Raw genomic sequence first — 25,774 nt, 5'->3', positions numbered from 1 at the left:
ATGGAGAAACCCTGTTTCTACTAAAAATGCAAAAATTAGCTGGGCGTGGTGACATGCACCTGTCATCCCAGCTACTCGGTAGGCTGAGGCTGAGGCAGGAGAATCACTTGAACCCGGGAGGCAGAGGCTGCAGTGAGCCAAGACACCGCCTTTGCACTCCAGCGTGGGCAACAAGGGCAAAACTCCATCTCAAAAAAACAAAAAAATTTTACTTTAGCCGGGCGTGGTGGCCCATGCATGTGATCCCAGCACTTTGGGAGGCCTAGGCGGGAGGCTCACTGCAGCCCAGGAGTTCAAGGCTGCAGTGAGCTATATCATGCCACTGCTCGCCAACCTGCCCAACAAACATATTTTTTTTTTACTTTTGCATATTTTACAAAGCACACACCCACGTGAGCGCATTGCCAGCCCCCTCGCTCCCCAGGACAAAGTGGAGACCCTGTCAGCGAGGAGACTGCCGCTTAAGTCCCTGGGGTTCTCCACAGAAGGAGGAGATGGCTCTGCAGAGCCATGCGCCCTAGACAGAAGAACTTTCAAAGTAATTCAACAAAATTGAAACTTGTCGAATTACATTGCAGACAGCGCGGGCGGAGCAAATGTGTGTCCACGGAATATTCGTCGGGCACAAGGGGAATTCTCTGTCAGCTACCCGGACCATGGGTGCCCTGAGGCCGCATCACGCTCCCCCGGGATAAAAAGGGTGGGGGGCGCACAGAGGCAAGAAGGAGGCGGGTGGGGGGGGTGCAGAATAAGGAACTGAGGTAAAAACGCCCAGCACTGGACTCCCCTCGGAGCAGCACCCCGAGACGGCCGGGGTAGCAGACGGGCTGCGAGCCCAGGCTGCCAGCCCCGCCCCCAGCAGGCCCCGCCTTCCGCTGCTCGCCACCGCCCCCGTGAAAAAAACCAAACCGGCAACCTCTACCCGGCCGCTTCCCATTGGCTATGTGAGTGAGCGATGTCCACCAGGGCCAATGAGCCGCAGCCACGGCGCGGCGAGCGCCTTCCGGCCCGCCCCCGCGCGGCCGCCCGGCGGACCACTGGACCGGCCTGGGGCGGGACGTGGGCGCGGGGGCGCGGCGTGCGGCACGCGGCAGGGCTGAAGCGGCGGCGGCGGTGGGGACTGCACGTAGCCCAGCGCTCGGCATGGCTCTCTTGGGGCTTGGTAGGTGCGGGCCTGCGGCGGGAGGGGAACGAGCTGGGGTCGGCCTGAAAGGTTTCCAATCTCTAGGCCGTTCCCCGGCTGGCCGCGGCCTGTAGGCGGCCGGAAGCGGGCCTGGCGGGCGGGAGGCGCGGGCCTCGGCGGCCGGAGGAGCTGCGAGATTGCCCGGCGGAGGTGCGGGTGCGCCGGAGACTAGGGCGCCGGTGGGGAGGGACTTTTGCAGCCTCGCAGGGCGGTGCGCGGGGGGCGGGAGCCTAGTGTGCTGGAGCCGGGCGCGGGGTCCGGGGCCGGGCTGGAGAACCGCCGAGCCCAGCCCCGGCCGGATCCTGGCGAGGGGGTCAGTATTCCCGGCGAATCGCGGGGGAGCTTGCTCTGGGCGCCTTCTCGAACTCGTGCGTGGGAACGGAGGATGGCGGGCGCCCTGCACTGCAGCTTGTTTCTGCCACCTGTTTTATGCAGCTCCTACTTTTAAAAACTGAAATGTTAGGCCGGGCGCGGTGGCTCACACCTGTAATCCTAGCACTTTGGAAGGCCGAAGCGGGTGGATCATCTGAGGTCAGGAGTTCCAGACCAGCCTGACCAACATGGCGAAACCCCGTCTCAACTAAAAATACAAGATTAGCCGGGCGTGGTGGCGCGCGCCTGTGATCCCAGCTACTCAGGAGGCTGAGGCTGGAGAATCTCCTGAACCCGGGAGGCGGAGGTTGCAGTGAGCGGATACCTCGCCACTGCACTCCAGCCCCGGCAACAAGAGTGAAACTTCGTCTCAAAAACAGAAAACTGAAATGTTAAATCTCAGTCCTGAAATAAATACCCATAGTTGCCTTAGAAAGGGACAGTGCCTTCCAAAACGTGGGCTTAGGATGCAGGGGTGCTTCACATGTCATCGGACTCCTTAAAAACGAAATGGAATCCAGCGTCTTAGGAATTCTGTAAATGTCTGCTTCGGAGGCTACAGTAGGCGAGGCCAAGGGTCCTGTCCTCGCCGGGCTCACCTTGGTCACAGCCTTGGCTCTGAGAGTCCTTAACCTTGTCTCTGGCCTCAGACCACCTGCCCCCTATTTACTGGCTCTGTGACTCGGAGCAAGTTACTTAACCACTCTGTGCCAGTGCCTTTTCAGCAGTGCTCACCATTTTAGGGGCTGACAATAGTACTCCCTTAGGGTTGTCCTCAGGATTAATGAGTTAGTACATGTCTTTTTGTTTTTCGAGACAGGGTCTTGCTCTGTCTCCTAGGCTGGAGTGCAGGGTTTTGATCATAGTTCACTGCAGCCTGGAACTCCTGGTCTCAAGGGATCCAGACAAATGCCACCACACCTGGCTAATTTTTAAATTTTTGGTAGAGTCAGGGTCTCTTTGTATTGCTCAGGCTGGTCTCAAACTCCTGGCCTCAAGTGATCCTCACTCCTCAGCCTCCCAAAATCCTGGGATTACCAGTGTCAGTCACCTCGCCCAGTTAGTACATGTTTAAAGAGATGTAAATATTTGCCATATTACTGTGGAGAGAGTAGATGAGGGGAAAAGATTTTAGTCTGTTTAGTTTCCTGTGAGTGAATTCAGACTAGACCCTGAACGAGTCTGTGAGTCTATTAATTAACTCATTTTAATAAATGGCAGCCTTTTTGGGAAACCTCTTGGTTTCTAGATGACTGCTCTGGGACCGTAGATGACTCCTAGCAGATGTGGGACAGAGATGTTACTGCTGTGAATTTATAACATCCTTAACTGCTGTGGAGGAATGGAAAACCACAGATGGCAGAGCCATCTGCTCACAGAGATTCTAGACACTCACTCGGATGGTCCGATTTCCCATTGGTGTTCATTATCACTGAGTGGAATGGTGATGTGAATTTTAGAAACAGAATATCATTGGTCAGCATTGACCTACTTTGTCATCTTAAGTAAGCCCAGGGTTTTTTGTGTTCTTGGGGCTTGGGGATAGTTGTTAGCTACTTTTATGCATTCAGAATGTCCACATCTTTTGTCTGTTCTTTCTCAGTAGTATGTTCGGTTTCCTTGTAGCCCTGCTAGGTCACATTGCCTTTTTAGGAATTTTAGTCTCAAACCTTAATCAACACAGCATTTTCATTGGGTAGCCATGTACAAGCAGAGGAGGCTCTTGTGAGAACTAGGCAAAATTTAAAGCAAGCAAAGGTCCGTCACCATTACTAGAAAAAAGAATAACCCAAGTCTGTGTTAATACTGTCAGTAAAGAGCGTCTTTGTATGGAAAGGGAAGCACATTTCTAAGGTGAAAAACCCTGGTCTCTTCTGGTGACTGCAGCCTGCTTGTAACAGCATGAAGAGGAGAGGACTGACTCTATTGCTGTCCTTGACTGGCAAAGAGAAGTGAAAGTACCTAATTCTGCCACAGTCTACCTAATGATGTTCTGTGGACTATACCACTGCATTCTCCGGCCCTTCGGTTAGAAATTTGGGTCTATCTAAATATATGCTCTTAGGTAAGTTATCCTCTCTGTGTTTAAGTTTCCTGGTCTATGAAATAAGGGCATCATGACACTTACCGCATAGGGTTCTTAAATGACTTAACATATGCAAAATGTTTAGAACAATGCCTGGTACAGAGTCACGCAAGTGTTACTGTTTTGTCTTGCCAGAAATAAAGACCGCAGTTTCTGAAGCATAGTGTGACAGGTATCTCAGAATGTTAGCCATACTCCCAGATCTCTCTTGTAAGAATTTATCTGGAGGAAACAGTCATACTAATTTGATGGGAGGAGGAAAATACAAGAATTTTCAGGGCCGGGCTGTTAGTGCAGAATTGGTAACAACAATCAAAATTCAGTCAGTAGTGGATTGACTAAATGGTTACATTGGAGTAATTTAAAAATTCTGAAGTAGAAAATATCTGTAACTTACTCTTGCTTTTCGGTTTTTGAAAATTTCACAATAGGCTCGGTGTATTGAGCAAGTACCAAATTCATATAGATTTTACAAAAAATATAAAATTCTTTAAAAGTAGTGCATCTCTGTAGAGGATTATCCTGTTTTTGGTTTTGTTTGTTTGTTTGTTTGTTTGTTTGAGACAGGATCTCGCTGTGCCTCCCAGGCTCGAGCGATCCACCCACATCAGCCTCTGGAGTAGCCACGACTACAGATGCACCCTACCACACCCAGCTAATTTTTGCATTTTTGTATTTTATATTTTTTCTCTACAAGAGTTGGAGTTTTGCCATGTTGCCCAGGCTGGTCTCAAACTCCTGGACTCAGGTTATCCACCTGCCTCATCCTCCCAAAGTGCTGGGATTACAGGCCTGAGCCACCACACCCAGCCTTAGTCTTACTTTCAAGCTTATTGGGAGTTAGGACTGTCAGTGCTTATGTTCTTGATTTACTTGCTTTGTTAAATGTGTCAAACTCTACTTCACCTTTTCTGCAGCAATGAAAAGATTAATGAGCAGCGCCATCCAATAGAAATATAATGCAAACATGTATGTAATTTTAAATTTTCTAGTAGCTACATTTAAAATAGCCAAAAGAAACAGGTGAAATTAATGTATTTACTCAGTATATCTAAGATCATTTCAACATGTGTTTCCAAAATGAAAAATAATAATGAGGCCAGGCACAGTGGCTCATGCCTGTAATCCTCATACTTCGGGAGGCCGAGGTGGGCGGATCACCTGAGGTCAGGAGTTCAAGAGCAGCCTGGCCAACGTGGTGAAACCCCATCTCTGCTAAAATACAAAAATTAGCTGGGCGTGGTGGCTGGTGCCTGTAATCCTGAGACAGGAGAATCGCTTGGACCCAGGAGACAGTGGTTGCGGTGAGCGGAGATCGCACCACTGCACACCAGCCTGGGCAGCTGAGCAAGATGCCATCTCAAAAAAAGAAAAATAATAATGAGATTACATTTTTCCCTCCATTAGGTCTTCAAAATTCAGTGTGCTTTTTACCAGCACATCTTAGTTTGGGGTAGCCAGTGGCTGTCATGCTGGACAACACTGTTGCTGAGGGAGCAGCCCCACTTTGGTTAGCCTGGCCTCCATTCACAGGCATCCTTTCCCACCTCTTGAAATGGAAAAGAAGATCATCCTGTCAAAGGCTACTCCATCACCGACTGGGTTCCTGTCCCTCCTCTGACTCTGGGCATTTTATTCAGATATTCCCTGTATTTTATCTTTGGCCTTTCCCACTGCATATCTTCCTCTCCCAGATCACGCCCATCTTTACAGAGAAACCTTCCTTGTTTTCTACATTTGCCTGCCTCTGGTCTCTGTAATGAAACCTGCTTAAAGGGTTACCTGTATTCTCTCCAACTTTCTGTAGACTACATGCCTCTTATTTTCACTCCACCACAACTGCCAGGGCTCCCGGTGAATTGTCACTAAATCCAATCAATAGTTGGTTTTCTGTCTTTGTTCCTTTCTCTCCCAGTAGTATTTGTTAGTGTGGCCCCCTCCACATGTATCTTGGTTTATGTGACACCACTCATTAATTCTTCCAGTCCACCTTCCACATGGCAACTGGAATACTCCTTCTAGAAAGCACAAATCTATTCTTTCCTCTGCATGATAACCCTTTAGTGGCTTCACTATTAGTAAAGTTCACAGTTTTATAAGTCCTTACAATATTGGCGGTATCTGTGATTCAAATGCAGTGTAAATCTTGAATACCACAGTTGTTCATCCATGCCTGTAGCGTACAGAACCACTTTATCTTGAGCACTAAAAAGACAGCATGGTGTAATAGGAAAAGCTTGGAAATAGAGAGCTCGCCTACCTCTTACATGTATGACCATAGATGGGCCACTGGTCTAGACCTTTATTTACAAAATGGGGATAATTCCTACTTTCTAGTTAGTAATGCTGTCAAAAATTAAGTGATCTGACATATTTGAAAGTGATTTGAAAAATTGAACGTGTTGTATGATGGAGGATTTAGCAGTAAAACAATGAACAATGGTGTATACTCCTTCCAGAAGAAATGTACCATTTAATTATTCCAAAAAGGTCCATTTGAAATCTTCCAAATTCTAATTCTGAAGTAAGCATATGAAAATGTAACTAAGATGGCATGTACACACACTACTTGAGAACACAGGCCAGTCTCACTTACAATTTGCTATATCAACAAATTAAAAGGAAGAAATGATATGATCAGCTTCAGAGATGCTGCAAAGACAGGAATAGACAGAAATTTCTTTAACATTGTAAGTAGATTTTGGCCTAGCGTGATCGCTCATACCTGTAATCCCAGCACTTTGGGAGACGGAGGCAGGAGGATCTCTTGAGACCAGCCTGGGCAACATAGGGAGACCTTGTCTATAAAAAATTTAAAAGTTAGCCAGGGATGCACCTGTAGTCCCAGCTACCGGGGGGCTGGGGGTGCTGAGGTGGGAGGATCACTTGAGTCCAGGTGGTCAGGGCTGCTGCAGGGAGCTGTGTTTGCACCATTGCACTCCAGTCTGGGTGACAGAGCAAGACCCTCTCTCAAAAAAAATAAAACAGTGTATTTATTTCAACCCAAAAGCCAGCATGATGCAAATAGGAAAACATTCCTGTTGAAGTCAAGAACAGTCTGAGGATATTCCATTATTTATCTTGTTCTAGAGGTAATTAGCACATTTTTGTATATGGTCATGTGTTGCTTAACTTTAGAGATATGATCTGAGATGTGATCAACTTCAGAGATGCTAAAAAGACAGGAATAGAAATTTCTTTAATTTCTGTTGTCATATCAGACGATTTCTTCATTGTGAAAAACATCAGTGTGTACTTAATACAAACCTAGATGGCATAACTTACTAAAAACCTAGGCTCTGTGGTATAGCTTATTTCTCTTAGGTTACAAATCCATTCGGCATGTTACTGTACTGAATATTGTATGCAGTTGTAACACAGTGGTAAGCATTTGTCTATCTAAACATAGAAAAGGTGCAGTAAAAATATGATACAAAAGATAAAAAATGGTATAGCTGTATAGGACATTTACCATGAATACAGCTCGCATGACTGGGGGTTGCTCTTAACATTTTATTTCTTGAATGATAGAATAACCTTAATTTACTGTAACATTTTTCTTTTTTTTTTTTTTCGGAGATGTGGTTTTACTATTCTATGTTGGCCAGCCTGGTTTTGAACTGCCGGCTTCAAGCAGTTCTCCCACCTTCGCCTCCCAAAGTGTTGAGATTATAGGCATGAGCCATGGTATCTGGGCAACATTTTACTTTCTAAACTTAATTTTTTTTTTTTTTAACTTTTTGGCTCTTGTAAAAACACTTACCTTAAAACACATTGTACAGCAGTACAAAAATATTTTCTCTCTTTTTTTTTTTTTTTTCTTGAGACAGGATCTCGCTCTATCAGGCTGGAGTGCAGTGGCGCATCACAGCCCACTGCACCTGTAGCCTTGACCTCCCTGGGCTCAGTGATCCTCCCACCTCAGCCTGTCGAGTAGCTGGGACTACGGGCATGCACCACCATGCCTGGCTAATTTTTGTACTTTTTTTAGAGAGGGGGTCTCACTATGTTGCCCAGGCTGGTCTTGAATTCCTGAGCTCAAGCAATCTGCCCGCCTTGGCCTCCTAAAGTGCCGGGATTACAAGCATGACACATAGCGCCTGGCCAGTATTTTATTTTATATTGTATTCTGTAAGGTTTTTTTCTGTTTTTAAAATTTGTTTGTTTTGCTTTTTTAAGCTTTTTTGTCAAAAACGAGGACACAAACACACACATGAACCTAGGTCTACACAGGGTCAGAGTTATCAAGACTGTCACCCAGACTGGAGTGCGATGGTGCAAACACAGCTCCCTGCAGCGGCCCTGACCACCTGGACTCAAGTGATCCTCCCACCTCAGCACCGCCAGCCCCCCGGTAGCTGGGACTACAAGTGCATCCCTGGCTAACTTTTAAATTTTTTATAGAGACAAGGTCTCCCTATGTTGTCCAGGCTTTTTTTCAGCTCCAGGTGATAGGATTTTTTCAGCTCCATTGTAATCCACAGACCACCCTCATTTGTGTGTCCTCTCCTTGACCCTGTGGATGTGACTGTATATGTAAATTTGACAGGTGAAATTTTGATAGTAATGCCATTTCAGAGAACTTTTGGGTTCTTAAGATACTAGTAAGTCAGTTCAGAATTTGTGTTCCTCTATTATTGTTGTAAATTGCATTTAAGTTTCCAGAGTTGCTAATGAAAATGCTCTCGATCCAGTGTGGCAGAACTGTGTGGTCAGCAATACAGTCGACATTGCATCCTTTCTTTATAAGGTTGTTCTCATGAAAATTTTTTCTGATAATGTGTTATGGATAGTATTAAGAGAAATAAAACTCCATAAAAATAAACATTGGCTGGGCGCTGTGGCTCACGCCTGTAATCCCAGCACTTTGGGAGGCCGAGGCAGACGGATCATCTGAGGTCGGGAGTTCGAGACCAGCCTGACCAACATGGAGAAACCCTGTCTCTACTAAAAATACAAAATTAGCCAGGCATGGTGGCACATGCCTGTAATCCCAACTACTTGGGAGGCTGAGGCAGGAGAATCGCTTTAACCTGAAGGCAGAGGTTGCCGTGAGCTGAGATCGTGCCATTGCACCCCAGCCTGGGCAACAAGAGCAAAACTCTGTCTCAAAAAAACAAACAAATTACCATTGCTCTTGAAAGAGTCACAGTCTAGTGGAAGAGACAATAATTACTTTTCCCTTCAAAAAGATAGTTGAATAAAGATAATGTGCTAGTAATTTGCAATGGAATAACGTGAGGAATGATTACCATGTGATTGCCCAAGGTTACACAGGCAGAAGTGACCTCCTAATTTTTCAGTGTCCACGCCCATAAAACGATAGTGCTGCCTCATGGAGTGGTTGTAAGGAACAAAAACATTGATACATGAAAGCCACTAAGAATAATGCTTCAGCCTTTTTCCAGTGCAGCCCAAGGAATGGGAGTGGGGACTGTCCATTCCTTTTTGGCTCAGTGTTGCAGCAACGGGAGTGAAATTCCAGGGGCTCCGACTGCAGCAGGGAGGGCATAGGGGCCAGAGCTAGGCCGCCCTCCTGTGTGAAGGGCCCTGGTCAGTTGAAGAGGACTCTGGTTCCCCAGGGTTTCCAGTCAAAGCATGAACAGTGCTGTTAATGGTGTACTTTTGTTGTTACTTCAGGTCTGGTAAGCTGTGCCTTCTTTCTGGCAGTGAATGGTCTGTATTCCTCTAGTGACGATGTGATCGAATTAACTCCATCAAATTTCAACCGAGAAGTTATTCAGAGTGATAGTTTGTGGCTTGTAGAATTCTATGCTCCATGGTAAGTATTATAAAATAGTTGTAGATTATTTATGGTACTTTCTGAAATTGGAGAAAATGCTGTATAAAAATCTGATTTTATTAAGTCATCTAGTTTAGCTTACTGTTTGTTTAAAAGAAGTAGAGAAGAGGGAAATGGGAAATGCAAAGTATCTCGTCTATTGTTAAGGAAGATCTACTGATGAGGTGATGTGTGTGGAAGGAAAACTAATTTTATGAGGAAGGAATCTTGAGCAAAGAAAATAGAGGGGCCAATGATTAACTTCATTCTGTTTCTTGAAGAGAATTATTTCCTGAAATAATGTAGTTAGAAAATCTGGTTTAATTTAAAAATTCTTGCCTTACATTCAATACTGGAAAAACCCCTGTGGGGTAAAAATGTAATCACCATTGAAACTAAGGCGCAAAATTATATACAGTTAAAAGTACAACATTGTGCTAATGGTTTGTGTGATTAAAGCATTTAATGAAAAAAAACAAAAAACAAATAGAAGAGTGGAAACTGTGCCAGATGTATATGAGGCTGTCTCTGCTGTAAACCAGCAGCCCACGAGTATCCTGAGAGGAGAACCAAACCCTAGCCCACTGTGTATCTGTGAAGAACTGTGTGGTGATCTGAAATCCCAAGGAGTTCTTTGACATGTGAACAAGGCTTTGTAAGCTTGAGTGAGCGATACTGAAACCTGATGGTTGCATTTTAGGGTACGCCTGATGAAAGTTTTTCCTTTCTCACTTTAACTTTTTTCTTTGAAACTGAGTTTTAGAAACTAACCACCATTCCTCATGGACCATTTTACTTCATGCTCAGTGTAGCAAATGGAGGTAAAAACGCTCTATTTTCAAAGTGGATGCTGCCACATTGTGTGTCCTGTCCACCTAATGCCTTTACTATTTTTAAAGGCTCTGGTATTTATGTGTTCAATGCAAATGCTAATTCTGTATGGATTAGCTCAATTATACTAGCAAATATATAAATAGTAATTGTACAAACTGTTGTGTTGTCAAATGTCTCCGTATGTGGTTTTTACAAGCTTACCATATATGGCATAGGTAATTTACCTTGTTTCTGAGAGTGACCATGCAAGAGAAAATACCTCATTGTAAGACTCTACAAGACAGCATAATTGAGAAGGCAGGATCTGGATCCACTAGTTAATAATTATTATACTGGCAGAGTTTTACTTTGTGGTGTCTGGGTGAAAGAATGTCTGATTAGAGCAAGCGCTTTTTTTGAGAGACAGGGTCTCAGTTCTCCCAGGCTGGAGTGCAGCGGCATGATCACGGCTCACTACAGCCTTGATTTCTCAGGCTCAGGTAATCCTCCCACCTTAGCCTCCCCAGCACTGGTACTACAGGCATGTACCACCACACCCGGCTACTTTTTATATTTTTTTAATAGAGACGGAATTTCACCATGTTATCCAAGATGGTCTCTAACTCCAGGGCTCAAGCAATTTGCCTGTCTCAGCCTCCCAAAGTGCTGGGATTATAGCTGTGAGCCACTGCACCGGGTCAGGCAGGTGCTTTTTAACTTCCTTTTGTGCTTGGATTCCTGTGGCACCTTGGTGAAGGCCTTGGATTCTTATAATAAAACCTTTATGGTCAGGCATGATGGCTCACGCTTATAATTTCAGCACTTTGGGAGAACAAGGTGGGTGGATTGCTTGAGCACCAGAGCTCGAGACCAGACTGGGCAATGTGGCAAAGACCCCACTGCTACAAAAAGAAAAGGAAAAGAAGCAAAGAAATTATCCAGGCCTGGTGCTGTGCACTTGTGATCCCAGCTACTCAGGAGGCTGAGGTGGGAGGATCACCTGAGCCTGGGAGGTAGAGGCTGCAGTGAGCTGTGATCGTGCCATTGCACTCCAGCCTAGGCAACAGTGAGAGCCTGTCTCAAAAAAGAAAAAAAAAAATCAAACCTTTACATGTTTAAATAAAGCTTATAAGATCACAAAGAAAACCTATGGAAATACGATTATTGAAATATTAAAATTTCAATACTAATGTAGTACTTTACAAGGACAGTAAGTACAGGTTGAACATCTCTTATCTGAAATGCTTGGGACCAGAAGTGTTTCTGATTTTGGATTTTTTCAGATTTTGGAAGATTTGCATAATACTTAGCTGTAGAGCATCCCTAATCTGAGAATACAAAATCTGAACTGCTCCAGTGACCGCTTCCTGTGAGTGTCATGTTGGCGCTTAGAAAGTTTTGGATTTTGGAACATTTCAGGTTGTGGGTTTTTAGAATAGGTATGCTAAACCGATTCCAAGATCCACCAGCAGACTTGACTGCTGCAATAATTCTGAATAGTGATGGGCATGATGTTTGAAGATACCTGCGACAACTATAGTGGTGGTAATGAAAATAGCTGTGATATTTATTTGTGATAAAGTCACAATAATTGACTATGGAGTGTTGTTTACATTTGTAAGGAAATTCTAAATTTCGATTACAGATTAGTGAAAATAAAAACTTTTTTTCATCCAAATTCATAGACTCCTTCCCCTAAATTTTTCCTAAAAGGCCACCTTGGCTTCAGATTTATTCTTTTTTTTTTTTTTTTTTTTTTTTTTTTTCTTTTTTTCTTTTCCTAAAAGGGATTCCCTAAATTTTTATCCACCAGCCCTTTGGGAGTCTGGACCCCAGGTGCAGAACCCCTGGGTAGGCTGTATGCCATATTTATATGTGTGTGGCATTGTGATGTATGTGCAGATCAAATAGAAGAGAGGATGAACTCTGACAGTCTCTGAATTTAGTCCTCTTTTCTTAGATAAACTGAAATTAAAGAGGCACAAAACCCTGTAAAAATCTGACTTCTGAATTTTTGGGTATCTCACCTAAACAAGAAAACATACTGTATATAAATACATAGAAGTAGCATTTCAGGATATTCCCCTGAAAGATCCTAGCTTCAAATATTGGGATTGAGTTTAGGCCCCAATACTCAATTACATAATGATTAAAACTTTTACCTGTATGATTGTAGTATTTGGAATCAAAAACTTGTCAGGCAGCTCTGACACCGGATGGCTGTGATATTGGGTAAATTTCTTCTCAACATCAGTTCCATCATCTGTAAAGTGAAATAACAAAAGGACCTGTCTTCAGCTTCATGCGGATTAAATGAAATCATCTATAGTGTTTTCGTCATGGTGCTGGCACCTAGCATTTGTGCATTTGGTCCTTAGAGACCTAATTAGAAGAGAATTTACTTTGTTTTTAAAAATGCGTCAGATCACCACTGGAGAAATAAACTATGGTATCTGCATATAGTGAATGTTACACAGCAATAAAAACGAACAGTTAGCTACCTACAACCTCAGTGAGTGGTAAGGGCTAACAGGTTCACGAGGATGTAATTTCTTAGAAGCACTTTTCTGTGTTGTATTTCACAGTAATCGTATCTATAAGGTTAAGGTCATTTTTCCTTGTGTTCTCTTCTCTCCTCCTCTCCCCACTCTCCTCCGCTTTCCCTGCCTCCCCCACCTCAGTCACTCACTCACGTCACCATCTTGTGGTGTCACGTCATGCATTTGGGCTTGTTAGGTTCACAAACATGGGTTTATGTATGTGTTTCTAAGTCCAGAAGCAATTTGTGGAACCCACAGAGTATTGAGATACAGGCATAGTTGATCTAGGTCAGATACCTCATCTATGAAATTAAAAAGTTGGACTCGATTAGAAACTGTCAAACTTCAGTAGGTTTAAGAATCACTAGTAGAACTTAATAAAATGCAATTCTTCCACCAGGAAGTTTGGGTTTGTGGACCCCAAGAATCTGTGTTTTGCCTAGGCTTTCAGCTCCACACAGGGAAGCACATTGAACCCGATAGATTCTAAAGGGCTTGTTCAGGTGTAGAGTTATAAATTATAGAGTTTGAATATGATTTAATTGAGCAGTAATTCAAAACCTTTTTTTTTTTTTTGGGACAGAGTCTTGCTGTGTTGCTCAGGCTAGAGTGCAGTGGCACGATCTCGGCTCACTGCAACCTCCGTTTCTCAAGTTCAAGCAGTTCTTCTCTCTCAGCCTCCCCAATAGCTAAGATTGCAGGCGTGTGCTACCATGCCCAGCTAATTTTTGTATTTTTAGTTGAGACGGGCTGTCACCATGTTGACCAAGCTGGTCTTGACTCCTGAATTCAAGTGATCCGCCTGCCTCGGCCTCCCAAAGGGCTAGGATTACAGGCGTGAGCCACTGCACCTGGCTGGAAGCTTTTTTGTTAGGATGAATAGAAAAGTGATTGTTGTAAGTAATAAAGTGGTGAGCTCATCCAGGTTGCTGATCTTATTTTACTTATTTATTTTATTTTTATTTTATGTTTTTGAGACAGAGTCTTACTCTGTTGCCCAGGCTGGAGTGTAGCAGCATGATCTCAGCTCATGCAACCTCTGCCTCCCAGGTTCACATGATTCTCGTGCCTCAGCCTCCCCAGTAGCTAGGATTACAAGCGTGCGCCACCATGCCTGGCTAATTTTTGTATTTTTGTTAGAGATGGGATTTCACCATGTTAGCCAGGCTGGTCTCAAACTCCTGACCTCAAGTGATCCTCCCTCCTTGGCCTCCCAAACTACTGGAGATTACAGGCGTGAGCAGCCGTGCCTGGCCTGCTCCTGTTTTATTTGTGCTTGTCCTCTTTGCAGGCGTCTCACTCAGTAGACCATTGATGGGGTTTTTTAACTGAAGTTTTGAATTTTTTGAATTGAGAATCAAAGGCTTTAACTGTTGCTTTGTGTTGTCTTACCCCCAAAAGGTGTGGTCACTGTCAAAGATTAACACCAGAATGGAAGAAAGCAGCAACTGCATTAAAAGTAAGTTTCTTAGGAATGCAAAAGGCTTACAAAAGTTTTTTTTATAGTAAGTTTCTAAGATGTCCATATTCACCTGTGTATGTTTAAATAATAAGTATGCAGATGGTTTAATGTTCAATGGGAAGCTAGTTGGCATATCAGAGTTGAAAATACTGGTTCGTTGTTAAAATTGTACTGAGAACAAGGGGATAATACACATTTAAATGCTTACATTGCCTGTTTTTGTTTATTCTGTTTCCCGGATAAATGACAGTTACTCTCAGCCCTGCCATTTCTGTGAGCTGCAGAGTTCCCTCCGTGGGCTGACTTTGATTTCCCGCATCACTGCATTTAGATTCTCTTCTGGTGTTCAAGGCTAAGGCCCTTATTGATTCATTTTGCAAACTGCACCCAGTGCTTTATTACCTTTTTCTGAGTCTATATGAAGCAGATAATGAGTTCTTGTGGAATCTGCTGTAGCGGAAGGAAAAATTGTTATTTCTTTTACATTCCCACAGGATGTTGTCAAAGTTGGTGCAGTTGATGCAGATAAGCATCAGTCCCTAGGAGGTCAGTATGGTGTTCAGGGATTTCCTACCATTAAGATTTTTGGATCCAACAAAAACAGACCAGAAGATTACCAAGGTAAGGACTTTTCCTAGCTACTTCATTCCCCTGGTAGACAAGAACCTACTGTTCTTTAACGAGCTTGGGAACCTGCTCTACCTGCAAGGTTCTCAACTTCATTGTACCTGAATTATCTATAAATGGTACATAGTGATTCCTACGCCCTCCGAGTCAATCTGAAGGTGAAATGTGTGTCACACAGCTTTGTGTTATCACTTCACGCTTGCTTAGGTCTACGCTACATTAGCAATGATAGAAAACAGTGTTCTGTGCTACTGTCTTGTCTTTCTCATTACAGTCACTTGTATTTAATGAAGAGCTACATGTATTTTCTTGCTCTAATCTCTCTTCCCTTTACTGTAGGAGAGGGGTCTAACATACTACTATGGAAAAGGAGAGTCTGTAATTTGAGAGTCTTAGTCTCCTGAACTGTCAGTAATAAATGGATACACAAATTCTGTTTTGTAGATAAGTAAATTGTGAGTGTCTGCTGTGAGCCCCTGAGGCAACTAAAGATAGAATTCAGGTTCCCCCCTCCCAATACTAAATGTTATTTCAGCAACACTATTCTTTTCTTTCTTTTTTTTTTTTTTTTTAAGAGACAGAGTCTTGCTATGTTGCCCAGCCTGGACTCAAATTCCTAGGCTCAGGCAATCCTCCTACTTCAGCCTCCCAAGTAGCTGGGATTATAGGCACCACACTCTTAGAGAATTGTCCTGTTATTTATTTATTTATATTTATTTATTTATTTATTTATTTATTTATTTATTTATATTTTTTGAGACGGAGTCTCGCTCTGTCGCCCAGGCTGGAGTGCAGTGGCCGGATCTCAGCTCACTGCAAGCTCCACCTCCTGGGTTTATGCCATTCTCCTGCCTCAGCCTCCCAAGTAGCTGGGACTACAGGCACCCGCCACCTCGCCCGGCTAGTTTTTTGTATTTTTTAGTAGAGACACGGTTTCACCATGTTAGCGAGGATGGTCTCGATCTCCTGACCTCATGATCCGCCCGTCTCGGCCTCCCAAAGTGCTGGGATTATAGGCTTGAGCCACCGTGCCCGGCCTTGTCCTGTTATTTAATTAAGATATCACAAAAGAGCTGGGCATGGTAGCTCACACCTGTAATCCCAGCACGTTGGGAGGCTGAGGCGGGCGGATCATGAGGTCAGGAGATTGAGACCACGGTGAAACCCCGTCTCTACTAAAATTAGAAAAAATTAGCCGGGCACAGTGGTGGGCACCTGTATCCCAGCTACTCGGGAGACTGAGGCAGGAGAATGGCCTAAACCCAGAATGCGGAGCTTGCAGTGAGCCAAGATCATGCCACTGCACTCCAGCCTGGGCAACAGAGCAAGACTCCCTCTCAAAAAAAAAAGAGAAAAAGAAAAAAAAGATATCACAAACAGATTATAATATTTGAGATAATCAGAGTTGCTGCGTTGGGCCAGATCCATGGTGCTAGTAAAAGTATTGGGCATAATTTGTTTGAAGCTGAAATTATGGCTAATTTGGTAAAGGTTTTTGTTGAAGATGTTATATGGAACATATGAGTGACAGAACTTTGTCATCTTAGGTTTTGCTTTATGTGAGCAGTACCAGCTCACAGGTTGGGTGGCAGCATCAACATCATAGTAAAACAAAGAGTTGTCTGTCATTGGTGACTTGCCTGGGTCCAGCTAATAGAAGGCAGGGAAGGCGGGGGTGAGCGGTACAGAATCTGTCGTGTGCGAGCTGGGAAGGCAGCCCATCCTGTCTGCCTGGCTGCTGGCTTCTCCACACTCCAACGTCGTAACTAAACTTAGTGTCTTGCTTCTCTGTAAAATGGGGATGTGCAAACCCCATTTTAAGGTACCAGAAGCTTAATTGAAATAGTACGCATAAAGCATATGAGACAAATACTTGGTTAAATACATGTCGTGGGCAGATCTCGAGGCTGGAGGTCTCGTCTGAAGACAAAGATGTGGCCTTGGACACGTCTCTACTTGCCTCCCCAGCTCCAAAGTTCTAGGGAAAGACCTTTTTTTTCCCTGAGTAAAACACTTGCTTTTCTGCCTTTGAATAATAGTTTGTTTTAGTTTTCCTCACTTACGAAAATGTGCATGTTTTTAGTGCAGTCTGCTGCTGTTTTTATAAATTTAGTTTATTGGAACACAGCCCTACCTGTTTGTCAACATAGTGTCTCTGGCTGCTTTTGCACTGGATCAGCAGAATTGAGTAGTTGCAATAGACAGTGTGGCCTAAAATGCTGAAAAGTTTTTTTCCTAGTATACTTCACGATTTGGCATGTGTCCAGATAAAGACTTGGGGAAGGGGCACTGGTTCAGATGATGGAGATGCCTGACATAGATAAGGAGCAGAGGCTGTTTCATGTTGAGGCCTTGCCCTTCTATGTTATCAAGTGACATACTTCGTAGGCTCAGCCAGCGAGCGATACAGTGCACGATTATCTGAATAGATGCTGAGAGCTGCTGTAGTATATTTTGTGGGTATTTTTGTTTTGTTTTGTTGTTTGAGATGGAGTCTCGCTCTGTTGCCCAGGCTGGAGTGCAGTGGCGCTATCTTGGCTCAGTGCAACCTCTGCCTCCCGGGTTCAAGCAATTCTCCTGCCTCAGCCTCCTGAGTAGCTGGGATTACAGGTGCGCACCACCGCGCCTGGCTAATTTTTGTATTTTTAGTAGAGATGGGGTTTCATCATGTTGATCAGGCTGCTCTTGAACTCTTGACCTCATGATCTGCCTGCCTCGGCCTCCCAAAAGGCCGGCCGCCACACCTTAGATCTCTAATCCCAGCACTTTGGGAGGATCACTTGAGTACAGGAGTTTGAGAAAACTAAAAAAAAAAAAAAATTTTTTTTTTTTCCTGACATAGAGTCTCATTCTGTCACCCAGGCTGGAGTGCAGTGGCATGATCTAAGCTCACTGCAGCCTCTGTCTCCTGGGTTCAGGTGATTCTCCTGCCTCAGCCTCCTGAGTAACTGGGATTATAGGTGCCCATCACCACACCCAGCTAATTTTTGTCTTTTTAGTAGAGACAGGGGTTTCACCATGTTGGCCAGGATGGTCTCGAACTCCTGCCTTCAAGTGTTCCACATGCCTCCGCCTCCCAAAGTGCTGGGATCCCAGGCATGAGCCACTACGGCCCTCCAGAAAAGGAACTTTCTAAAGAGATTCTATTAGAACTAGTTTTGCCTTTAAACTGAAGACAGCAGATGGCATAGGTTATTCCAGTACTTCTGTGTTAGTTAATAGCCCCTGACTCTCTTGAGCAAATAAACTTATTTGGTGAACTTCCAAAGACTATTGTCATCTTGCCTCTGTGAGTTTTAATGCAGATTTGTTAAGTTCAGCTTAACAGTGTTTCAAGCAAGATAGAAAAAAAGAAGCCTGGAATGGTTTTCAGTTATTTGGCTTCAAAACACCTCATACCTAGTTTTTCCATCTTTTCTATCCGGTATTTCACAGAAATAGTTCCTTTTGTATTTGGGAAATTCCCCTGCTTTCCCAGCTAGATTTTAAGCTTCTTATTCACCCATGTCCATGTTCGGTAAACATTTGTGAGTTATTCTCATTAGGAGATGGTATTTGAGCAGGGAGTTTTCGTTCACACTAACTACATAAAACTTAAGAGGAATCAGGCTGGACACGGTGGCTTGCACTTGTGATCCCAGCACTTTGGGAGGCCAAGGTGGGCGGATCACTTGAGGTCAGGAGTTTGTGACCAGCCTGGCCGACATGGTGAAACCCCGTCTCTACTAAAAATACAAAAATGAGCCGGAAATCACTTGAACCTGGGAGGCGGAGGTTGCAGTGATCCGAGATTGTGCCACTGTACTCTAGCCTGGGCAACAGGGTGAGACTCCATCTCAAAAAAATAATAATAATGAGAAAGGAAGAGAAATTGGTTTTCTAAGTGTTAAGTCTAGTGCAAAATGCATACTGGGGAGAAAGTTTGTTCTGTCAGAGATACACATGTTGTCAGAACTGTGTCACCCAGTGAAGCTGACAGTGAGGTAAAGACAGTCTTGGGCCGGGCCAGATGAAGCACTTGCTGAAGGCCAGGCTGAGGACCGCCTACCTTCCGTCTCCTGTAGGTGGCAGAACTGGTGAAGCCATTGTAGATGCTGCGCTCAGCGCTCTGCGCCAGCTTGTGAAGGATCGCCTCGGGGGACGGAGCGGAGGATACAGTTCTGGAAAACAAGTAAGACCATAAAATGTCAGTTTTTAATGTGTCGTGATTTTGAAGCCAGAGTGTGGATTCCTTGTAAAAGATAGTTGTTTTTTTAAAAGTATGTGAAAGTGGTAAAGTTTCAATTAAAGAATAATGGAGGATTGGATCCACTGAACCCAGAGGGAACTAGCCATCCAGCCTGCTCATTTGGGCTCCTCAGGATTGCTGTTGCCATGGCCAGTCAGTCCCAGGGCCTCTTTCCACACCTGCAGTCCAAGTACCAGGCCCCTAGATAGGCTTCCTGGGCCCTGGGCTAAAACAGAAGAATGTGAACTTCAGCTCCAGGCCCAGGAGCCAGGTGCTGGCATCCCATGGCACTTGTAGGTCAAGAGCGGGGATGGGATGGACGGGTTCTCCTCTGGGTAGGCTTTGGCAAACTGATGAGACTGGATTACCTCTTGGCCTATATCTGTGGCATTCAGCCCCAAATCCATGGAAAATTCTACACTAATGGATAGGGGAGAAGAGAGAGAGAGAGGAGCAGATTGGTGTTTTAGATGCCCTTTTATGAAATGTGAAGCTTAACACTGATGTTCTTGTGAAAAGACAAACTTGAAGATATATAAATATTAAATGGGCCTTTACTTTTAGGAGACCAGTTAAACTCGCTTCTTTATACAGGCTCAGAGCTTACCCAAAGATTCCATGCTCTTGCCTTTTATTTTAAACTTAGACATTTAATGAGCATAGTTGCCTGGCCCCCTGCACCCTGCCTGGCAACAGAAAGCAATGCTGACTGCTTCTTAGATTTAGTACTGAAGAATATTCTTTGAAAAAAGAAAAGGATTAAGTGTTATTTTTAGCTTTGTTGACTGGTAGGGGCTTTGTCTATGAAAGATGTAGCAGAACATCCTGGGATGAGGCAGTAGCTGTACTTGAGTCTGAATTAGAACAGTGTTTTTAAGGTGGTTCTTTGAGCCATGTTGAGGTTTCTTACTAAAAAGAGCTGGTGACGGAATTCAGGTACAGGTTATATGTTGTACTCAATGTATTGATAATTATTTGAAAGTAAAAGACTATTTACCAAGCAAAAATGATAATGCTGAAGAATGTACCCAATTTGAATACAACCATTTTCACTATTTTATTCACTAAAGAAAAACCCTAAAACTTTGTTAAGATGTAGAAGCAGTGTTATTTAAAATAGGAAAAGTATTCTTCTTGGCCAAATTGTTTGATGTTTAATGTCATAAATGACAGGGCAGAAGTGATAGTTCAAGTAAGAAGGATGTGATTGAGCTGACAGACGACAGCTTTGATGAGAATGTTCTGGACAGTGAAGATGTTTGGATGGTTGAGTTCTATGCTCCTTGGTGTGGACACTGCAAAAAGTAAGTGCCTTCTACTAAGTAGTCTGTTCAGCCACAGTGTTTTCAGTACATTCATTAGCTTATTTTGAAAGGGCTGAACTAGATAGTAGATCACCACTAAGATCTCTTCCAGAAAAACTCTGACTCTAAGTGAATATTAAACATTGACAGGGCCGGGCGCGGTGGCTCAAGCCTGTAATCCCAGCACTTTGGGAGGCCAAGACGGGCGGATCATGAGATCAGGAGATCGAGACCATCCTCGCTAACACGGTGAAACCCCATCTCTACTAAAAAATACAAAAAACTAGCCGGGCGAGGTGGCGGGCACCTGTAGTCCCAGCTACTTGGGAGGCTGAAGCAGGAGAATGGCGTAAACCTGGGAGGCGGAGCTTGCAGTGAGCTGAGATCCGGCCACTGCACTCCAGCCTGGGCGACAGAGCGAGACTCCGTCTCAAAAAAAAAAAAAAAACATTGACATTAGTGCCAAGAGCTTCCGCTCTCATATTGCCGAAGATTAACAAGGGACTGGCTCATGTCCGGATTTAGGGGCAGTAGTGGAACGGGAAACTCATGTGAAGGGTAGCATGGTATCTTTTAGTAAAGCCACACACAAAATGTTTTCTAGGTGTGACATAACTGGGGATTGGGCAGAAATGCACAGATCAGTTGAAAAGTATAGGCCGGGCGTGGTGGCTCACACCTGTAATCCTAGCACTTTGGGAAGCCGAGGCAGGCAGATCACTTGAGGCCAGGAGTTTGAGACCAGTCTGGGCAACACAGCAAAGCCCCATTTCTACTAAAAATACAAAAAAATTGGCTGGATGTGGTGGCATGCGCCTGTACTCCCAGCTACTTGGGAGGTTGAGGCGCAAGAATCTGTTGATTGTGGGAGGCAGAGGCTGCACTGAGCTAAGATCGTACCACTGCACTCCATCCTGGATGATAGGAGGAGACTCTGTCTTTAAAAAAAAAAAAAAAGTTTGGAGTGCAAGTTAAAATCCAAGTATTTGGCCTGGTGAGGTGGATCACTTGAGGCCAGGAGTTCGAGACCAGCCTGGGCAGCATGGGGAAACCCCATCTCTACTAAAAATACAGAAATGAACGGTGGGTGGTGGCGCGCACCTGTAGTCCCAGCTGTGTTGGAGGCTGAGATGAGAAGATCGCCTGAGCCCAGGAGGTTGAGGCTGCAGGGAGCCATGATCGCACCACTGCGCTCCAGCCTGGACAACAGAGAGAGACCGTGTCTCAAAGAAACAACACAAAACGAATATTTTTCTATAGCCTAGAGCCAGAGTGGGCTGCTGCAGCTTCAGAAGTAAAAGAGCAGACGAAAGGAAAAGTGAAACTGGCAGCTGTGGATGCTACCGTCAATCAGGTTCTAGCCTCCCGCTACGGGGTGAGTATCCTCGTAAGGCTCATTTCATTGTGAAATACATGGTGTTTCGTTACTTCTTCCAATACTCCAGGCCTCCCTATGAGGTAGTAAAGGAGATGTTTAAACCATTTTGTAAATGAAGAGATAAAGTCACTTTACTGTCATACCTAACAAGTCTGACACTTAGGACTGTCACCTTTTTTCTCCTAATGTCACACTGCTTCTGTGGTATACTTAATGTGAGGTGTCAGCTTGCCCAGACTTACTCACGTTGCTCATGTGGCTATTGTAAGTTGGTCCATTTGTTCTAGAGCAGATACTTTGTGTTAATTACATACCAGGGCTTGAATATGATTGCGCTAAACTTCACAGACTGTTAAAACTCCCTGATTGATCATTGACCTCTTTGAGTCATTCCTTTGAAATCCACGCAGTCTGGGGAATAGTTTTGTTACATTAAATTACTTATAAGGCCAGAGTGGTGGGTCACGCCTGTAATCCCAGCACTTTGGAAGGCCTAGGCGGGCAGATCGCTTGAGGCCAGGAGTTCAAAACCAGCCTGACCAACATGGTGAAACCCCATCTCTACTAAAAATACAAATATTAGCCGGGTGTGGTGGTGTGCACCTGTAGTCCCAGCTACTCGGGCGGCTGAGGTAGGAGAATCGCTTGAACCCAGGAAGCAGAGGTTGCAGTAAGCTGAGATTGCACCTATGCTCTCCAGCCTGGGCAACAGTGAGACTGCTTCAATTAAAAAAGAAACAAAAAGTACCTATAAGGTGGTTTTAGAAACCGTAAAGATTGTGTTATTTTGTGTTGTGTTAATTGGATTTTATTCTCTGATCTTTTTTTTAATAGATTAGAGGATTTCCTACAATCAAGATATTTCAGAAAGGCGAGTCTCCTGTGGATTACGACGGTGGGCGGACAAGATCCGACATAGTGTCCCGGGCCCTTGATTTGTTTTCTGATAACGCCCCACCTCCTGAGCTGCTTGAGGTAGACCACTTAAACTGCTCATAGTCCAGAAAGCTTTTTTAGCTGATAGCGAGGAACGTTAAAGCAGTCGTGACACACTGTTCATGTTATGCCCTTCTTGTTAAAAATACTCTCTTTAAAGTGGTTTTTATACTTTGAAATGGAAAAGAATGTCTGATAAGTTGCTTTTCATAACTTTTAGCATTAGAATAATTACATTGTGAACAGAAATACGAGCTTCTTAAAGATAGAGTGTATTTAATCACTCTTGCTTATCATTTTCAAAGTAATAGCACATTTATTGAGTAGCTAATCATGTAACAGGCACTGTTCTGGTGTCTTTATGTAGTTTTTTTGTTTGTTTCATTTAATTCTCACATGAACACTGAGAGGTAGATAACTTTTTATCTCCATTTTATATATGGGGAAATTGAGGCACAGAGCCTCAAGTTTGTATAAACATACAATACATGTAAGTATAGTATATTTAAACAAGTAAGTGGCAGAGCCAGGCTGTGTCCAGGCATTGTGATTTCAGAGATGTGTGTATGTGTGCTAATCCCCCCCAACCACCACAGCTTCCACAGGCTTAAGAATCAGTAGCAGAAAAGTCTCCTCTTAGAGAACATGCCTCTGGGTGTTTCCATACAAGGAAGTAGTCCTGGGAGAAATCTTTTTAATGGAAGTTCTTGTTTGCCAGCTTACCTTTAGGTGTTGTATCATGCAGCCTCCTGATCATCCCTTGTCTTCTGAGTCCCACAGATTATCAACGAGGACATTGCCAAGAGGACGTGTGAGGAGCACCAGCTCTGTGTTGTGGCTGTGCTACCCCATATCCTTGATACTGGTAAGACAGACAAATGATTTCCCTTGGCTGTTCTATGCTAGATGCTCTGAGAGTACTTCCTAAATGGATTAATTTTATGGACTTCTTTACCTTTACCTTTAAAAAACGTTTGTCTGTTTAAATCAGGAGCTGCAGGCCGAAATTCTTATCTGGAAGTTCTTCTGAAGATGGCAGACAAATACAAAAAGAAAATGTGGGGGTAAGTTACTGAGCTTATTGTCTCAGTGTCATCTGAACAGGAGATTACAGGGTTTCTTGAGGGTGGGTCCCCCGTGTTTTTGTAAGCTGTGTTCCTGTGTTTGCTCTGCTAAAAATTTTTTTTTTTCTCCTGCCTAGCTTCCCAAGTAGCGGGGATTATAGGCGTGCACCACCACACCCAGCTAATTTTTGTATTTTTAGTAGAGTCGGGGTTTCACCGTGTTGGCTAGGCTGGTCTCAAACTCCTGACCTCAAGTGATCCACCCGCCTCTGCCTCCCAGACTCCTGGGATTACAGGTGTGAGCCACCATACCCAGCCTGCTCTGCTATATGTTTTTATTCAGGATGTGAACATTTTATCACTGGGAGGAAAAGAAGGAATGAAGGGCTGTCAGCACAGCATGCATTTTTCTCATAGGAATCATGTTTTAAATGGTGACTGGGGTGCCGGGTTAGCAAGCAGACACAGAATGAGTAGTGCACCTGAATTCTAGTATGAACTTGAAGGCTGGATGAGAAAGGGGAACTAGAATTATGTTTCCTTATCCTCTTATCTAGGCACATTTTCAAAACAGGGTATCTCCTTCCTATTTTCTCTTTTTTTCTATTTTTGAGATGGAGCGTCACTCTCTCTCCCAGGGTGGAGTGCAGTGGTGCAATCTCAGCTCACTGCAACCTCCGTCTCCCGGGTTCAAGCGATCCTCCTGCGTCAGCCTCCTGAGTAGCTGGGAATACAGGCGCACACCATCATGCCCAGCTAATTTTTGTAATTTTAGTAGAGACAGGGTTTCACCATATTGGTCAAGCTGGTCTCGAACTCCTGACCTCAGGTGAGCCACCGTGCCCTGCCTCCTTCCTATATATCTTTTTGCTTTTCATCCTCGGTATCCATAGCTTTCCCTGGGTACCTAGCGCCCCCTGCTGTCCCTCTCTCGATGACCTTGCTCCTCTTCCATTAGTCCAGCAAATGTTTATTAGATGCCTACAGAATGCAAGAACAAGCTTAATAACCCAAATGATATTGGTGGGATTTCAGGTAAAAGGGAAAATCCATATAGAAACTCATCTTCTGTTTTTTATTTATTTCTCACTCATTCCACAAAATATCTGAAGCGTGATCTTTTGTTCTCTAAGATCTTCTAGTTAGATCGTAAGTAATTTAAAAGGCATATTTGCCCTATAAACCAGTCTGGTTTTCTAGGTGGCTGTGGACAGAAGCCGGAGCCCAGTCTGAACTTGAGACCGCGTTGGGGATTGGCGGGTTTGGGTACCCCGCCATGGCCGCCATCAATGCACGCAAGATGAAATTTGCTCTGCTGAAAGGCTCCTTCAGTGAGCAAGGCATTAACGAATTTCTCAGGTAATTTGTTTTCTTAGGTTGTTTATTGTTTTTTCTCTTTGTTTGGTTCTGTCGTAGTTTTTTATTTGAAACTAGATGTATATATAAGCCAGGTAATAAATGGGATTTCAAAATGCAAACTAATTCCAGAGAATTTAGAGTTTTTAAATTGTCTCCCTATTCGTTCCTTTTTCCTTGGAATACTCTGCTTGCTGGATGAGGAGACCGCATTGCTGCCCTCAGGCCGCCCTGTGTGCCATTCTGTGCATCTGGCCCTGGGCTCTTCCTAATTCTCGTAAAAGCCTCATGGGGCCGGGTACGGTGGCTCACGCCTGTAATCCCAGCACTTTGGGAGGCTGAGGCGGGCGGATCACCTGAGGTCAGGAGTTCGAGACCAGCCTGACCAACGTGGAGAAACCCTGTCTCTACTAAAAACACAAAATTAGCCGGGCATGGTGGCACATGCCTGTAATCCCAGCTACTTGGGAGGCTGAGGCAGGTGAATCACTTGAACCCGGGAGGCGGAGGTTGCAGTGAGCTGAGATCACGCCATTGCACTCCAGCCTGGGCAACAAGAGTGAAATTCCGTCTCAAAAAAAAGCCTCATGGGCTAGAGGCAGCCCTGTCTGTCCATCCTCACCCTCATACTCATTGTAATCTT

General features: G+C 44.3%; 1 protein-coding gene across 3 annotated transcripts in view; it reads left to right on the top strand.

Moving 5' to 3' along the window:
• The window catches only part of PDIA6 (protein disulfide isomerase family A member 6), a 51,006-nt gene that overhangs the window by 21,666 nt on the left and 3,566 nt on the right, over positions 1-25,774 (top strand). The window contains exons 1-12 of one of the 3 annotated variants that reach the window (XM_025354602.1): positions 1,001-1,162; positions 3,443-3,620; positions 9,282-9,423; positions 14,178-14,235; positions 14,733-14,859; positions 18,930-19,036; positions 20,267-20,397; positions 21,658-21,772; positions 22,610-22,750; positions 23,492-23,576; positions 23,703-23,775; positions 24,976-25,134. In XM_025354602.1, the coding sequence (XP_025210387.1) occupies positions 3,611-3,620; positions 9,282-9,423; positions 14,178-14,235; positions 14,733-14,859; positions 18,930-19,036; positions 20,267-20,397; positions 21,658-21,772; positions 22,610-22,750; positions 23,492-23,576; positions 23,703-23,775; positions 24,976-25,134 (1,148 nt within the window). In that variant the 5' untranslated portion in view covers positions 1,001-1,162; positions 3,443-3,610. Of the gene's footprint in view, positions 1-1,000; positions 1,163-3,442; positions 3,621-9,281; positions 9,424-14,177; positions 14,236-14,732; positions 14,860-18,929; positions 19,037-20,266; positions 20,398-21,657; positions 21,773-22,609; positions 22,751-23,491; positions 23,577-23,702; positions 23,776-24,975; positions 25,135-25,774 lie in introns of those variants that run through there. The other 2 variants (XM_025354601.1, XM_025354600.1) reach the window with 2 other exon arrangements.

Source organism: Theropithecus gelada, chromosome 13 (assembly GCF_003255815.1).
Source record: "Theropithecus gelada isolate Dixy chromosome 13, Tgel_1.0, whole genome shotgun sequence".
Classification (NCBI taxonomy): domain Eukaryota; kingdom Metazoa; phylum Chordata; class Mammalia; order Primates; family Cercopithecidae; genus Theropithecus; species Theropithecus gelada.
This window is presented reverse-complemented; position numbering and strand designations above follow the sequence as displayed.